Here is an 18,271-nt window from a genome sequence, read left to right on the forward strand (position 1 = left end):
AAAGCACAATGCTGCAGGAGTACATAATTCTATTTTTTGTTATGAAGAATAAAAAAAATAATCTTTGTTATGAGCTATCCCATAGTGGTTTAGTTAGCTTGAGCTGTTTGGTTTATTTCTCTTACCTCCTTAGTAAGGTCATGGCAGGGAACAAAAAATAAAATGTGTGTGAAGTGCTACAATTCAGAGAAACCCCATTTTAAAATTAGTATGATTACTTGTAAGTGCTCAGAGTTCATTCAGTACTTTAATGATAAATAAGATCATGTCGGGAAGGATTTTTTCCTATATACCAGAGTTTGGATCTAATGTTAGATGCAAATCCCTATTCTGTTAAAACTGCCGTCACAAATGACACTTCTAAATTAGGTTATATTAATTTTATGAAATTTGTGATGAGCAAACTGTATTTTTCTTTTTTCAAATGTTTGTATTAATTAGAAATAGAATTCATCCATGATAAAGAGCATAGCACATTAAGATCTACTTTTTAAAGAACTTTGAAGATTTTTGAGGTACCTGTGGTAGTGTAACTGGATTCACCTGTTTTGGTTTTTTTTGCACATATCTATGTTTTTGCATCACTGTGTCTAGTTGTTAATCAAGTATTAATACTAAATGCATCAATGCAGACCTTTCATAGCCCACACATGCAACTGCAGCTTCAAAACTATTTTCAGACCTTTGAGGTTGCAAAACAAAGTACTCGAAATTTCCAGTTTTTTAAATTAAGTTCGCTTGCGCAGAGAACTTTTAATTACATGACCCCATATTTCTTCTTTAGGTTTAATTTAGCAAAACAAATAGTGTTTGCTCATTGGAAAGCACTTCAATATTTCTCTGCATACTTAGAACTCAGAGCATGCCTGAATATTAAGTTCCCTATGGACTTTTGCAACAGAAGTGCTCGCCACTGTAGTTCTGAAAGCTTTATAAACGTTAATGAATTGACCTTCACAATATTTCTGTGAGATGAAGAGGATATTATTCCCTCTGTATAGATGCCACAGAAAATCCCAAATGCCACAAACATTTAGTGTCCACTCTCTTGATTTTCCAGATTGACCTGGTTTACATCTGTTTTTCTTGTAGCACATTTAACACTTTTATACCACGTCCTCCCATTGCACCTCCCATTATTTTCATATTCTGTTGCACATACTGTGCACGCCCACAGAGTGATCTTTAGGCTACTTGTTCCTACTGACAATTTATATGTCCACCTTAGCCAGAATGGCTCTGGATTTCCTTTCTCTCTCAAATAATTACTTTCTGGTTCCACAGTGGACCTAAGGTGTATGAATATCATCAACCTCCACTATGTCAAACTGGTCAATCACAAAATGTGAAAATGATTAGCAGCCACATGTGAAAAGCTTAATTCATGACCATTGGCTTGCTCTTTTATAACGCTAAATGATAACAGCATTGATAGAATTTTTTTTTTTTTGCAGTTTTCTGTCTGAATTGTACCTTGCACATTCCTATTTTGTACCAAATAGACAAGTTTGGCAGAAAACAGCTCTTAAATTGTTTACTTTTTGTTTGCCCATGGGACAGGCCAGACTGTACTATGCATGGGGGAGGCAAAAGTTCTATGGCAGAAAAAGATAATTAAGGACAAGTGGAGAACAAATTCATGCTGCACAGATTATTTTAGTTCATGTGTGTTCTAACAGTTCTGCTTTTTATGGTTGACCTTGCATTTTTAACATAAAAGAGTCATAAAATATCCTGAGTTGGAAGGGACCCACAAGGATCACTGAGACAGTTCCTGAGTTCACAGATGGAAACCCCAAAATTAAGCTATTTGCTGTAAACTTTGTGTGCCATTTCAAATGTGTTTTTTGAGGTTTGTTTTGTTTTTATTTTCGTGGGTTTTTTTTTTTTTTTTTTTTTTTTTTTTTAATCCATGGAATCGTAGGCTGTACTCCAACTGCTAGTGGGAACTGGACACACTGGATATAATACACATCACCTGTGGGCCACCAGTTAGTTAATGAGAATTTTTCTCACTATTGCACTGAGAAAAGCAGTTTTTATTCTCTTCTGGGAGGATGGAGGAAACTCAGCCTGGTTAGCCCACATAACAGGGCTGATCAAAGAGCTGTCACGTAAAACGTTGGTTGCATAAGCAACTTCTTTCTCCCTATTCGTTTCTGAAAGAAAAAGACTTACACTTAATTTTTTAAAGAAATGAATGAGAAATTAGTTAGAAGTTCATGGATAAAAATATGAAGTGAAGATTTTTTTTTCCAAGTAGAAATACAACTATTATGTAAAGCATGCACCTGTCCTCAACAGAGGAGGACTAAATCTAAGACAGACCCCATTCTCATTTAGTTTAGGTGAGTATCCATTCATATCTTATTCTTATTCTGAGATGTCTGATACTCCTTGGTGCATGGTGTATGCTCAAATCCCTTTTTGAGGTCTATGTGAAAATACTGCGAAAACTTACTATATTCACTATAAACTGAGACAATGAAGCAGTAGAGAAGTGAACTAATATACCCTCCTAAACTACATGAATACACGGGTCTATTGGCTATTCTAAGAAAAAAGCGGTTATAAAAGCAGCTTACGGGGTGTATAAATTTGTCACAATGTGTGTTAGAATCATTAAAGGGGAAAATTAGAAGAGTGTAGGATTAGAAGTACAAGTAATGTGCATCTGTGGAGAGGAGAGAAAGCAATATTGATAGGTACAGATGGCTGGCAAGTATGCCCAAATGTAATAAGATGTTATCTTTGTGCAGTGCTGTGTCCATCCCTAGCAGATCACCAGCAAAGGCTATGAATAATAAAAAGTGCTAGAGACAATCTGTCACCTGTCTCTAGGGTCAAAGTCTGACAAGGTACACTTTTTATGGTTCCTGTGAAGTTAAGTTGCAAACAGTAATGAAAAAAAAAAATCCCTTAATTTTTAGGCTTTGAGTTGATGAATGCATGGACTCAAAAGTAACCTGATTGAATTCATTGGTATATATGTAGATGCGTGTGTGCATGGTAATATGTCCTTATGCAGAATTTGAATCCAAAAAATTAAAAGTAATTGCTTGTGTTCCATTTAAAACTCTGTTATATAAGAATGCTGCGAGGTCAGACACTCAGAAGTCAGGTCCCTTATTCAGATAGTGTTCAATTATGTCTGTATGTGTGGCAATCTAGTCTTTATTTCATCTTTTTATTTTCTTGAAGTGTCTGCTTATATTTTGCTCCTGTCCTCCATCACATTTGTTTTGAACAGTGCCCAACATAATGGGGACGATGGATGTTGTTCTGTGTGTGTTCTTCACAACAGTTCCTATTAGAAAATCTCTGTGTTATCCATTGGACGTCACAAAAAGTTATTCTAAATAAATTATGAATGCTTATCTCCACTTTATTCATCCTGTTCCATCTATTGTACTCCTTAAGTGTGGAGATGCCTGTCCATCACCATTTGTGTTACAGATACATTCCATTGCAATTGAGGATTAATTGTAGTGAGTCCTAAGATCCCTAGTTTATTCATACTTTTGTCCCCACATATGTTTTTAAATGTTCACTGAGTGAGGCAAAGGCAGGAAAAGTGGGCATGATGTTATGTAAACAGAGATCTTGGATATGGTGTCTTCATTTTTGTCTGTGAGCTGTGTCCTTGGTAGCATTATGGGCAATGCAGAGGGGGATAATAATGTGTAAGATGTGCTGGATTTCACTGCTGTTAGAGGGGAAAAACCTGCCACAGAATATCTCCATTTCATTTGGAATGTATCTTCACCCTGTGTGAGATGAGATGCTGGCCACCTTCAGATAAAATTCTCGATTCGACACCAGAAAAAAGATGTTCAGATTGCACAAAGCATGTAAACAGGGAGAAGGTAGGAAGAGATTAATTATGAATTAGTATTAAATAGTAAGCAACATTGTAAATGCTAGTAATGAAATCTGGTAATAGCGTTTGTGTACAAGAATGCCAAATTATGTTGCAAAATAGATTTTCACGGGAATAAACCAATGAGACAGATTATATCAAAGTAGAGTTTTAAGACTGTGTTTCTATAGCTTCCTCCTCTGCTTCTTCCCCTCCCCAAAAAAGAGACCCTGCCCTTCAAGAACTTTAGCACAGTAGCAAAAATTTTTAAATCCTCCAACTTGGCTGATTTAAAAAAAAAATAAAAATACTCTGAAAGCAGAAACCAGAACATTTGCTTCAGAAGAGTAACCACAATCAGCCATAACAGAACAAAACATAATCAGCCTAAAGTAGCAAAGTTTCAGAAAATCCAAAAATGGGAAGTCATAAAAAATTAATTAGAGTTATTGCTATGTTGGTCTGATGTAAATTTAATAAAAACAGTTTGGTTTGTTTTAATTTCTCATTAAAGTTATGACTTTTTTTATTCTCTGCATCTACAGTAATACTGAAAACAAAAATATTTTCCTTTCAGGGCTATCAGATTAGTTTTTTACAATTCATGTAAATACCCATAAAGCAAATCTCCATCAGACAGACGATATTCTAAACTGAGCTGTTTTTAGAGCAATACAGTTAAATGATGCAGCAACAACAACATCAATAAGAACTGCTATTTGAATTACTTTGATTGTAATGATCCTCCATTTGGACAGAAGTCTTGCTTAAGTAGGTAGGCCAAACTGAGCTTTGAAATCAGTGGTTTAGAGTTGGGGTTTTTAAAAATAATTTTACATGACATCCAAGGCCAAAGATAGTTTTGTTGACATCCGTGGCATTTCTCTTGACTGATGACCTATTTCTTCTTGCCAGTTTAAATGGCAACAGTGTGAAGTACATTATAGCATATTTACTGCACAATGGGTGCAATTCCTTTGTGTTCTCAGTTTTTCCTCCCTTTCTGTGTATTTATCTAGGTTTTGTTGGGGGATTTTTAGTTTGTTTGTTTTTAAACTCGGTAGAGTTCTTTTAGAAAGAATAGGAAAGGAAGAGGTGAAATAATTTTGCATACAGCATCCTCCCTTGAATTTAGGACTTCTCCAAAGGGCATAATACCTTCCTTGGGATTGTTATATCCATGTGCTACCCTGTAATTTATTAACTTACTGCTGTAATTCAGTGCTGTGGTAGATGTAGCAAGACACTGTAGTTGCCAAGCAGTTGCTTGGCCACGGCTACTCTGATTTAAATAGATCAAGCAAGTAATATTAAAATTCAACCACTCTGCTTTGGGCAGGTGGGGTTGGAGTAGACAGTCTGCAAAGTTCCCTTCCATACTCACCTGAGCTGTGAACTGGGAATAATGCAGTTCAAGGATCAATGTAATTTTATTTATTTGTGAAATTTTTTCTGTCTAAATTACATAATTTTGTATTTTCGATACGCTACAGTGTATTTCAAGGAACAAGCATGAGGAGAATGCTTTCTGAAATTCAGAAGGCCTTATTTTTCCCCTGTGGTTTACTTAACTTGGCTGTTTGTACCTATATGAATCACATTTAAATGGGACCATCCTTATTTGATAGTCTTTAGCATCCAGCTTGCAGAACTGAAAATAACAGTGGGAAAACACATCTCTGAAGTATCTGCAGAGATTTTTGTCATGGAAGGAGGAACTTTAGAGAGGACTGCAAGATTCCTTCTTCATTTTATTTATTTATTTAAAGCTTATTGTCTGGAAGATATATGCCTTTGGATATATTTTATTTTTCAATGCCGAGCAATATGAGGAAATTGAAAAATTTTATGATGTGTTGTAGCATGTTTCAAAGAACAGTCATATGGCCTACATACAGACTTTTTAAAAATAGTAGAGTGAAAACAATACTATGCTAAAAATGTAGACTTGATGCTAATTTTTCAAACCTTGTTTTAGGCTTTTCAAGTACATTAAGATGCTTCCAAAAAAAAATATTAACTGACTTGTATATTATACATATGATTTATTTAAAATACTCTATATTCTCTCTCATTTTTCATATAACTATCAGTGTATAATATTTGTGAAACTAAACTTTTAAAATTCAGGTTGTGTTTGAAGCCTGCTTTAGGTCCAGGACAGCTATTTTCTCAGAATTCTACTGTAGCTAATGAAGTTGACCTTTTATAACAAAGTAAGTTTTGGAATTTAAAAATTACAAGACAAACTAAATTTGCCTATTATTCAAAACATTATTCTTCTATGCCAAGAGTTGTGTATTGAAATAACATGAAACTCTGATTGTTTCCTGTGTATATCTTTTCTTCCTGCCCCTGCATTCCCTGTTTCAGTAACATTTCTCTTTCTCCCCTGTGTACCCACATTTTCTATGGTTTTTTCTCTACTGTGTTTTTCTCCACTAATACTGATCTCCTTTTTCTTCCTCTCTCTGTTTTACTGCTGCTGGTGAAGATAATAAGCTCATAAGAAATACCCTGCTGCGACAAAGCAATGGTCCATATCACCCAGCAGTCAGTCTCTGACAGTGGCAGCAGAATGTGTCACTTTGGGAGAGTAATAAGTTGGATCACTTTCTGCAGTCCATTCCCTTTCTAATCTGCCATCATCCACCATCACTGGATTTGAGATGTCAGACAGTGTATCCTTAGCTGGTCCTTTTAAAATCCATTTATCAATAATGCCAATGAATTTGTCTAATGCCTTTTTGAGTCTTCTGATACTGTCAGCCTTCAAAACCTATGGCAGCAAATTTTGGAAGTTCATTATGTTTTGTGTAAAGAAGTATTCCCCCCCCCCTTTTTTTCCCCCCCCTTTCTTTTCTGTTTTAAATCAATCTTTCATTTATTTTTAATACCTCTGTGGTTTTGCCAAATATGTTTAGCTTACCCACTCACTTGATTATGCAAATCTGAGTCATATGCCCCCACAACCTTCTCCTCTCCAGACTGAAGTTGCAGCGCTTTTAGTCTTTCCTGATAAGGTCTGTGTCCATCACCTCGAGCATTAGTTGTCTTCCACAGGGAAGACAGCTCTGGATCAGGTCTGTCTTTACTTCTTCAGATGTGGAGACTAAGGCTCCATACAGTTCTCAAGTAATGGGCTCACACAGGTTTTATATGGCAGCAAAACGATGCCCTCTGTGTTATTCTTTGTCCAACATGCTGATGTCCAACATTACTTGGCTCTTTGAGCTGCTGCTGCATATTAAACCAAATACTTCAGAGGAATGCCAACCATGCCCAAACTACTTTCCTGGGTTGTAAAGGCGAGTTCCAAATTTAGCATTGTGTAGGCCTGGTTAGGAGTTATTTTTTTTTCCCTTCTAGATGCCTTATCTTACATCCACACTGAAGTTCACTAATCAACTTCTTACCCTGTTAAGTCAGGCCTGTGAGCTCTTTCAGGAGTTTATCACCATCAGTAGTGAATTTCACTATCTAAAGGATCTTACTATGAGCTATGAACTTGGAGATTTCAGTGTACGTTACCTTTTATAGATGATGATGATGATAATAATAATAATAATAATAATAAATTGGTCCAAGCACTCATCCATGGAGAACTATACTTGTAATTTTTTTTTTTTTCATGGTAAAAATCCATAAACTCTATCCTTTGTTTTCTATTATCTAACCAGCTTTCAGTCCACAAATAAACCTTTTTCTTCAGTCCCATGACACCTTTGCTTCTTTAATAACATTGCTGTGGAATGTTATTGGAAGGCATTTGGTAAACTTATGTATATTCATATCCCTTTTATTTACATGCATGCTGACAGCTTTGTAGAATTAGAGAAAACTAATCATACAGGATTCCCCATTGAAGAAACACTGCTGACTTCTGCAACAATCTTTATCTGTGTGCTGTGTTAGTCTTTAATTTACCATCTTGCAGGGATAGCAATCAGCCTTCCCAGCCTACAGCTCATTTTTGTAAGTGGCTTTTCTCCAGATGACTGTTTCTAGCTTTACACCAAGAAAAAGTATTATCTGTGGGTACCTTTATCTAAGAACAATTAAGAAAAGGTAGTTTTTTAAACTATTCTCTGAACATGCCCAGAAACCCTGATTCCTAATATAGGTTGAGAGCTAGATGGAATTCATGGCTTGGGTTTGGAAAGTTTTAGCTAAGCTCTGATTTTTACAAAAGTTATTCCTTTGAAAAATGAAAATACAACCAATAAAAATGTCTCTCTCCCGTATTGTTTACTCAGGTTGGAAGCCTACTGATATCTTGTCCTCTTTCCATTTTTCATGAGTAGGGGTCAGTCTTACCAATCAGAGATTACGGCAGAGGTCCATAAATGAGGGATGTCATGGGTTTATAGCAGTATAATACATGGCAGCTCATCTCTAAAGGCACCCATTTTCACCACTACAACCTTTGAGTACCACAGTACTAAAAATAGTACTGTAATGGTGAAAATGCTGTAATCATTGGCATTTTTTAATTTCCTTCATAGCTGAATGAGAGGCTAGAGAGGTTTTAGTCAACACTTCATCCTCTGTTTTGTAAACCAATCAATTGCTTCTTCAATGAGGTTTCTGCATGTGCATGTTGGTCACAATTTGGAAGCATCCTGAGCCAAAGGTTTGGAGTACATACCTGAATTTTAACAAATAGACATCTTTCAAAAAAGTATTTACCTAGGTAAACCACGTTTACTGTCAGATGTTACACAAACATGAGTATCTATAAAATATTAGCAGAAAAGTTATGAATTTTAGGTTTATGCAAATTAACAGCAACACTTTTGGCTATTAACCCTATTAACTGGCTGATACAGTTTAACGTTTGGTTTAGTTCTGCATTTTCTGATTCTATTTAGAAAATATTACAATCACTTTTTGAAAATGGTACCTTTGCAGCCTGATATAAAACCACCACAGACAGAAATTAAGAAAAAACTCTTATACTGAAAAATTGCATTATGCACCATGTGAACAATTATACTGGATATTGCATATTAGTACTAGTGCAATTTTTTTTTCCAGCTAATGAAATATGTCATGGTATCTTAGACAGAAAAGGATCGTTATGTTCTGTGCAAGATATTAAACTCGCGAAGACTGGCCATTATTATTATTAAACTGTTCATTGGTAGATTACTAGCAAGCCCAAATAATCAGTTTCCTGTATGAATTTAGGTAAATTGGAGGGGTGAAGATTACATTAATGACAGATACCATGCAATTCACTGCTTTAAATTATTTAAAAGAGGATTTAAGAGAGAATAACAAAGCCGAACGAAGATTTATGCCAAAAATACATCTGCATTTATAATTGTTCTGTTCCAAAAATTATTTTGCATATTGCACATAAACTGTATGTCCTAGGGAGCACAGACTGCCTCTAGAGACGGCATGCCAAAACGGGAGGCATAAAAGGAAGATGGATAACATGGAGAAAAGCAGTCCTGGCTCCATCTGCTGTCTGTTTTGTTTTGTTTTTTTTTCATTCTCTCTCTTTTTTTTCTTGACACCTTCTTGCTTGGGACATTTGTGGTACCTAGGTCCTATATTTCTTTGAACACTAACTGATTTTTTTAGCATACTTTTTCTGCTTTTGCCTGTGATTGAGGTAGTTTAATTTTGGAGAAAAAAAATCCACTTTGTTTTGTGTTGCATTCACAAAAACTTCCCAACTGGAATTAGTCTAAATACTGAAATTTGGGAAATGGCTGCAAAACAGAAATAACACTTTGAGGTCAATCCTAGAGTTCAAAAATTTTTACTGAGCTATGATCCTGAAAAGATGTACATCACTGTGCTTCTAAAACATAATTCTATCTTAAATACAGGACCCAATTAAAATTTCCAAATGGGAAGTCTGACTCTAGATTGCAGAAATACTGAAAATACAGTGTGGATGCTAAATATGTAGGCAAGAATGCAAGTAAGTCTTTGAAAAATTGATCTTTGCATTCTTGGGTCTTAAAAAGAGTACCAAAAGCTCCAGTCATAGCTAAACATCAGAAAAGCATACAGTGACTGGAACTGATAGAAATTCAAACTTTATTATAGAGAGAATTTCTAAAAATTAGTAATTAACAAAAGATAATCGGTGAAGTATATGGGGGTTTTTTTCCAGAAAAGGAAGAACACTTATTCACCAGGATACAGAATTTGCAAATATAATAGCAAATTAATAATGCAGTTACGCTACACAGTCAACATTCTAGAAAATACTACAATTTGTGATTCCTGATGGTTTTGTGACATAAGACGTAAAACCATTTTTGTGGTGTGTAAGTCTAGTTGCAGATTAGATGTCAGAATAAAAAACTTTATATTTGAGCAATCCTAACATTTAAAATGAGAAGATTAAACAAACAAAAAAACACCCCAAACCCCCAAACAAAACAAAATTTAAAAAACCACAACAACACACACACACAAAAAACCCCAAGCAAACAAACAAAAACCCCATAACAACAAACCACAAAGCAAACCAAACTAGAAACCGAGTTGTGGAGGTCTTTGATAAATGCCTACATTAACATAAAAAGTGAGTTACTTTTCTACAGCTTACTAAAGTAGCATATGCTTCTGGATTTTTGCAGTCTAGAAACTAATAATTTGACATTCTTTAAACAACCTCCCTTATCAGCAATAATTAAGATATGAGACAAGTAAGATCTCTTTTAAGGAAGTGGTTATTTGCTGAAAAACAGACATTTGGTTGTTCCCAAACTGCTTGTGAATATCAGCTCAAGTGTTTCCAGCTGCAGTAGAAGAGTTGGAGTGATACAGCTGTGAAATCATCAGCTGCCTTTTACTCAACAGGTCTGCAATTAAGGAGTCCCTTTTGTTGAAGCTGTTCCACAGGGAACTGCTGAATGCTTCAGCAGGCGTAGTTCTTGAATGAGATAATTTCATGGAAGAAGAAAATATCTCAAAAAGTTAAATTTCATTCAGTTCAAAGTACTTCCTCTCCAATCCCAACCACATACTAAAAAAAGAGTCAGTCCTAGAGTTCAAGGTTTTATTATGTTAAATAATACAAAACATTATTATTATTATACTAAAAAAATACAAATTTTAACCCATTTTTATGTAAGCAGTCACGCACAAAAAATTAATTAATGTTCATTTTTTATGTGTATTTTTATAGCCTAGTTATTTTCAATTTTATTCTTATGTTAATGTTCTCCCTTATTAGATTTTTCCTCATAAGAATCAAGCAAGTCATAGTGGTCATAACCTCCAGGTTAAGAAAACTTAAAATATTGAGACAGTTCTCAAGGATGTGTTGCATCATGCTCAGTTCATTTATTCCCCAAAGTATCTCTTCAAAAATTAGAATTAAAAGCATGGTATTATAAATAAAGATTAAGAAAGGGTGAGTGATTCAGTTGCTCATTCTGAGAACATCTTCTCTGGCATCTTTGTTTTTTAAATTGATATTAAGGATTTTTACTGTGTAGACTCAATTCAGTTTATTGGTTTATTGGATCTCTTCCCCTGGACATGTTCCATTTCTTTCTGCTGGAGCTGTTCTGTTGAGGCTGAGGTTATTTCTGACAGTGTTTTGAAAGCATATTATGTGTCTTTTTTTTCAATTTACAGTTCAGCTGCCTTGCATATTGAGGTTATCTTTCAGTATACCACATAAGCAATATATGGAAGTTGTATAATGACATATACTTTGCAAGCTACTTTGTTGCAACAAAACCATTTAAAATACTACTGAGAAAAATGCATAACTACAATGTCTTGTGAGCAAAATTCACCTCTGTATTCAAAATACTATATCTTTTTAAATACTTCTCTTGAAGTATTCTCTGTACAACGTACAGAAAAATAGAGATTCTCTTCCTGTACACATCACATAAAACACTCACGCTGTTATCTGTTATCTGTGGTTACAGTTCAATTACTTGGCTCATTTGTTCTGTTTCAGACGGTTCGCCATGGTTTCCCTTATCTACCCACTGCCTTAGCTTTTGACCCAGTTCAGAAAATTCTGGCAATTGGAACAAGAACAGGAGCCATACGAATGTATCCTTTCTCATTCAGAATTGACACCATTTCTATGTGTTTGTAATACAGTCATGTGAATTGCCTTCTACAAGCACTCAGGTAAGGTTACGGTTTATGTTATGTTCTGCTTCGTTTTGCTTTACTAAATGGACTGGAAAAGGATGTGCTGTTGAGGAACTGACCAGGTCTTGAAGGTGTCCAAAGAAAAATTTTTGATTGCATTTTTAGCATATGGGTTTGGCATATATTGGTTAATATACAACGGAATTGATCTTTTTCGGCATGAAAAGTAAAGGTAGACGGCAAAGCGGTAATGAGCAAGTTGTGAATGTTGCGCTAGCAATAAATAAATTCAGTGCTGCAATGCAGTTAACCAAGTGTAGACATTTTTACTTTAGATATTTATGTGTGAAATTATTTAGACTCTTTCAAGTGAATGGTGGGAAATAAGTGATTTAGGACAGAACTCATCTCTTCCCCGAGGAGAAGGTGAAACACTGTAAAAGTACTTATTTGTTTTCATTAATAATAAAGGTACTTCAGAGCCAGCAATTTATATGGTTTTTTAGAAGTCTACACAGAATAAATGTAATATAAAAGTAATGAAAATTTGAAGACTTTGATTTAAAAAAAAAATCTGAGAATATTTAAATATGATATATTTCAAAATGTTCTTCTACATGATTTTCTTAGTTTGGCATGGTTCCAACGCATTCCAATTTGGTGAAAATGCATACAAAGTAAGGGGAAAAGGAGAAAGAATATTGAAGGAAAGTTTAAAAGTTACAGGATACAGAATTAATAAATTAATATTTTTTACAAACTTTTTGTAGCTGAATGTTTATAGTAGGGGACAATGTTGTATAAAATACCGACCTAATATTTTCTGGTGATTTTGCTATCCCTGTTCCCAAGGTAACTATAAACCTGATAAACCCAAAGGCACGTTACAAAATAAAGAAAAATCTCCTCCTGGAGAACCAGCCTGTGCTTCATGTAACATGATTAAAACTTGTTTCCTCCATTTTTGGGTACTCTTGGTCTGAACAGTTGCATTTTCATAAGCCTCATACTCTATCTGATCCAGAACTTCTCACAAGACTCAACTAAACTTCTAGTTATGTGACAAGCTTTGCTTTGATAGTTCTGTCCTTAATATTTACCTATGTGAAGTAGATTAAATATATTCTTTTCAAGTATAAAGAAGAAAATCCCCTTAATCTGTGCACTTCTAGAAAAGTGCAAGTCCAGTAGTCCAGTCATGCTTTCTTCTTTTTAGAGGTATGCAAGGTTAGAAAACTGGAGCTTTGTTTCTGGAATTTTCATTGGTATCTTCTGTGAGTGAGGATATTGGGAATTTCACGAGTAATGTAGAGATAGGAAGAAGACCTTGGAGAAGATTGACTCCTGAGCCCACCTCTTCTTTCCATCTCAGCAATCTGACTTTTCTAGGAGCAATGCTGTCACTGGCTCAGCATCTTTTATCTTTATAAATCCCTACTTTGAGAAAAATGCAGATGAAGAGCCTGAATTAATACAGGTTCATGTAAAATGAATTTAAAACTGCATGTCTCCATTCACACAATTTAATTCTGCCATGAATATGATAGGTAACAAAAAATAACTCATTCTATACATATGTTGTGTTTGACTGGTGCTTCTAAACAGTGCTGTGAATAGGTTGAAAGGACAGAGTATTTGGCTACCATCAGAGAAATTCACCCAATTATTTCTTTGTTTATTTATCGGTAGCACCAAAAGGGCCCGGTTTGTATCATGCTCTGTTGTGCAGGGCAACCCAAAGGCATAGGAAGACTGAGTTTATGTTGAATATTCATGCAATGATGTAGAACAAGTTTTCCTGTGACCAGTATAAGTCACAAAATGGTATTGTCGCCTCCTTGTTTTTCTAAAAGTTTCACAAAGCATTAGTGTTTCGATTGGTCAGAAGTGAACAGGTCTCAAAAGACAAGCTGTTTAAAAAAAAAAAAAAGTAATGTGTACTTTTGCGTTGTGAATTAATGTTTAACATCACGCCTTCAGGTGATCATTTCGAGTCATCCAGCAGCACTGCTGAAATTGACTATGCTAAATTGGCCTGAAATAGAGTAGATTATTCATAAGTTGCCATTAGAATACAGAGATAAATGAAAGTTCATTTTGGTATGACAGTCAATTTGTCTTTTCCTAGATTTCTTTTCAGGGTGCTTAGATGCAACCGCTCTAGCTTCTATAGCACTGGGAATTGCTGTTGCTATGCTCTACTGATCCTAGCAGTCTTTGTGGGATTCTCAGGAACTTCAAACCCCAGGGAAGGTTTTACCTATGGTGGTGGCTGCTGGGTACTGGACCCTCATAGGGACAGCTGTGCTCTAGCCCACAGAATGAGAGTACACTCCAAATCATCAGTGAAGGAGTATCTTCCTATTACCAGCACAAGCTAACAAAATCTACAGATAAACAGCCAAAAATCCACTCCTAAAGCAGTTGCTATGGCATCTGCTTGTTCTTTTCCTTTGTCCTAAACACAACATTTATTTCCCCTCTGAGGTCTTTTCTCCTGTTTGAAACCTTTTCCCAGCTCCCATATCTTTGATTATTGCTCAGATCATTGCTTGATACCACTCTACCTGGAATGTCCTCGCTTCAGCAAAACACATTCACTTGAAGAGGGGCTATGAAACTGAATTCCTTTTCTCAGTGTCTCCATATCCTTCTTCTCTAGTCCCAGTCTGGAGAGTCTTCTGATGCTACACACAGTAAAACAAAGCATGCAGTCTCTGGTTCAGAGGAGGTTCTATATCACCATAGAAGGAGGTGAGGAATTAGATAGTTGTGCAGACTGAAGTCTCTTCTTCATTTCAGAGGAAAAAGAGAAGTCTTGGGGTTTGTCACAGTCTCAGTTTGAATATATAGATTAAAATAAGCTTTGCTAACAATTATATTCCAGTAAAAGATCTGAAGAAGTGGCATGTTGTGCTCAAATTTCATGATGTGTATTTCTATATTATCATTTATGCAGCTGGCAAATGCTTGTTAAAATTCATGATAGGTACTTTCTGGAATCACCAAGTCCTTTCCCTTGGAATTCTTCCATTGCATCAAAGATGGGCTTAGCCAATGCAGTCATTTACTTCAAACACAGAGAATACAATATCTACATATTTTGGTATTGAGCTGCTGATTAGTTAGGGGTCAACTGCAGAAAGATATTCTGAAATAGACTCCTATAGCTATTATCTTCTTCTCTTATTATTAAGTCAAAGCTTATCTTAAATCCAGTGCAAAGTAAAGAGCCTACTGGGTCGAGAATGGCTTCCATTCCACTGCAAGCTTATTCACCATCAAACAGGTTTAAATTAGTAATATGTTTTTGTACATGTTATAGTGTTGTATTTTTTTGTCATTAATACGTATTCTTCAGACTAATGGGCTCCATATTGTCATGGATGTAGGTTATGGGGCATGCAAAATCTTCATTTTCACTGTTTGTTGCTTAAGTGGAAATGGCCATTTTATACCTGAGCAAACAAAATTATTCTGACTCACTAACACATGAAAGTGGAAGTGTTGCTCTGCCCCCACCTTTCACTCTGCTGCACAGTCCTGACACTTTCTTTGCCCTAATTCTGGTGCTTATCAGATATTTCTGTGAGCAATCCAATGCACTAACCTGGCAAAATACTTTGCTAGGTTACTTTTTTTGCCAGATTAGTGAACTGAATTATCTGGTGTTACCTCTGATGTTAGTTCAGAATGATGCAAAGAAACTGGAAGGAGTGCACACTTGGGGCTGGACAGAGAGAAATGGGAGAGTAACAAAATTTTGGCACTAAGGAGCAGGTTATTAAATTGACTTGTCTTACTGCGTGAAATTGCAGCTGAGAAATCGAGCTATGGGAGATTGGAGCTGTCTATGAAATTTGCAACGAAATGTAGAAATAGCCCTTCAATTATGAGTGGTATGAAACATAGCATCTCTTTTGCTTACATTTAAAAAATCTTACTGTAAAGCCACTTCCAAAACACAAAAGTTCTTACAGATTCTGCTCAAGAAAGATTGCGCTTTAGATCATATTTGGAATAATATTTTTTCTGGCCTGTTTTATGGGTTTCTTCCAATGCTTTAATAGCAAGAGTGATTTTTGAATCACTCTTGATATTGACAGTCAAGTAAAGGTACAGCAACACTTCTTTTAATAAGTACATTTTGTGAAAAAACAAACATGACTTCAAGAAGGCCAGTGGCATCCTGGCCTGTATCAGAAACAGTGTGACCAGCAGGACCAGGGCAGTGACTGTCCCCCTGTACTCAGCACTGGTCAGGCCACACCTCGAGTCCTGTGTCCGGTTCTGGGCCCCTCACTGCAAGACAGACATTGAGGTGCTGGAGCGTGTCCAGAGAAGGGCAACAGAGCTGGTGAAGGGTCTGGAGCACAAGTCCTGTGAGGACCAACTGAGGGAGCTGGAGGTGTTTGGCCTGGAGAAAAGGAGGCTCAGGGGGAACCTTATTGCTCTCTACGACTACCTGAAAGGATAAGAGGAAATCGCTTTCGGTTGTGCCAGGGGAGTTTTAGATTGGACCTTAACTGGAAAAATGATTACACTGAAAGGGTTGTCAAACCCTGGAACAGGCTGTCCAGGGAAGTGGTTGAGTCACCATCCCTGGAGGTGTTCAAAAGTCATGTAGAGGTGACGCTTAGAGACGTGGTTTAGCGGTGGACTTGTTAGTGCTGGCCTAATGGTTGGACTCAATGGTCTTGGAGGTTTTTTCCATCTTAAGTGATTTTATGAAATTATCTTTGTTCTTTCTGTGAGACAGCCAGTAATCATATCTTTGATTACTGTGCTGAGTGAAGGGGAAGGGGAAATCTAAACCCAAGGTAGCTCTATTGAACAGCATGGTTCCTCAGCAGCTGATGTACACAGAGAGACTGTATTCCTGGGAGGTAGAACTGAGGCTTTTTGTGCAATCTAGAAAAAAAAAAAATCCGGCAAAGAAAATGAATAGCACTAATTAAATCATTGTTTGCGGGGTTCTGAGTTGGCATGGAATTTTACAATAGTTAAAGGAAATGTGGTAAAGAATGTTTGACATCAGGTTGGATGTACTTTTAAAGAAAAGAGGAGAATATAACTTGAGGTTTTGGTCTATGAGAAGGATGGCATAATATCTAAATATAAAGTGTGACAGATTTACTCTCCCTGGAACTGCTGTCTCTTAATCTAAACAAGGTTTCAGTAGATCTTTATCCTTAAAATAAGCCAACTGTGTTCTATGCTGTTTACTCTATGTGATTTATCAGGCAGATGGAATGGGGGAAGCACAGACAAGATCATAAAACCAAAGTTCTTTTGTTTGACTTGGGGGAATCATTGATACCTTTCATCTTTTATCTCACTGTGCAACGGATTTGAGATTTTTTCCAGAGAACTTAGGTGATTCAGGAACACAAACTTCACTGAGTCAGTACTCCTAACATAAGTTCTTTTAAAAATTCCCCTGGAAATCAACACATAGAGATATGTATTTTCAGTATATAGATACCTAGACAGGTTATTATGAAAAGTAATTATTTTCAATCTACAAGAATAAAAAATTATTGTAAAATATGCAAAAACAATCAAATTTACCTGTATTATTAAATTCCACAGAACCAGAGTTTGGAGAGTTTTGCTATACTGAGACTGCTATGCATTTGATTATGTATGCATTCATATATGCAGATGTACTAGGTTTCTGCATACATGCATAAATTTGGATCCATTGGCCTCCCAAGCCTCTTTCATGCTTTTTAAGAAAGCAGGTTGAATATGTTGCAGTTAAATGTGCTGGACTTCCTTCACTTTCAATTGGTGTTTATCCAGCAGATAAAAGTGGAATCTGACATCTGCAAGTGAGTCTGCTGATAAAATATAGATTTTCATATATTTGGAGACAGACATAAAACTGGCATACAGGTAGATTAATTTGACAGCATTTTAATTGGAGCTGATGACTGCATTTGTGAACACTATCTGAAAAAAAGTGCTTGCTGGATGTTTGCTACAAGATTTTTTTTTTTTAGTATAATAAAAAAACCCAACTTACTCTAATATTGAAGCGATAACTAGTCAACCACTTCAAAGAAGTGATACATCTTAATTAGACCTTGTGTGAGCCTTAGAGCTCTCCCTACCTTTTTTGCTAAAAACTTTCTGTCACCCACAGAAGTGTTGACATGCATAGGAAGTAATGCACATCAATTTGCTCTGCTTTCCAGTCTGCTAATTATCTTTTTTAGACAAATATCCATGACCTAAATTTGGCAAACATCCTGAAAACACAGACATTTGTAGTCATACTATACAGTTAGTTTTTTATTTTGACTCCTTTCTTCTTTTGCT

At 35.9% G+C, this 18,271-nt stretch overlaps 1 protein-coding gene across 12 annotated transcripts in view; it reads left to right on the forward strand.

The window, feature by feature from the left end:
* Positions 1-18,271, forward strand: part of STXBP5L (syntaxin binding protein 5L) — a 181,218-nt gene that overhangs the window by 5,436 nt on the left and 157,511 nt on the right. For all 12 annotated transcript variants that reach the window (XM_050333882.1, XM_050333883.1, XM_050333880.1 and 9 more), the window contains exon 2: positions 11,805-11,902. In XM_050333882.1, the coding sequence (XP_050189839.1) occupies positions 11,805-11,902 (98 nt within the window). The remainder of the gene's footprint in view (positions 1-11,804; positions 11,903-18,271) is intronic.

The sequence above is a fragment of the Myiozetetes cayanensis genome, unplaced genomic scaffold, assembly GCF_022539395.1.
Source record: "Myiozetetes cayanensis isolate MyiCay16 unplaced genomic scaffold, myiCay2020 scf5-8, whole genome shotgun sequence".
Lineage (NCBI taxonomy): Eukaryota > Metazoa > Chordata > Aves > Passeriformes > Tyrannidae > Myiozetetes > Myiozetetes cayanensis.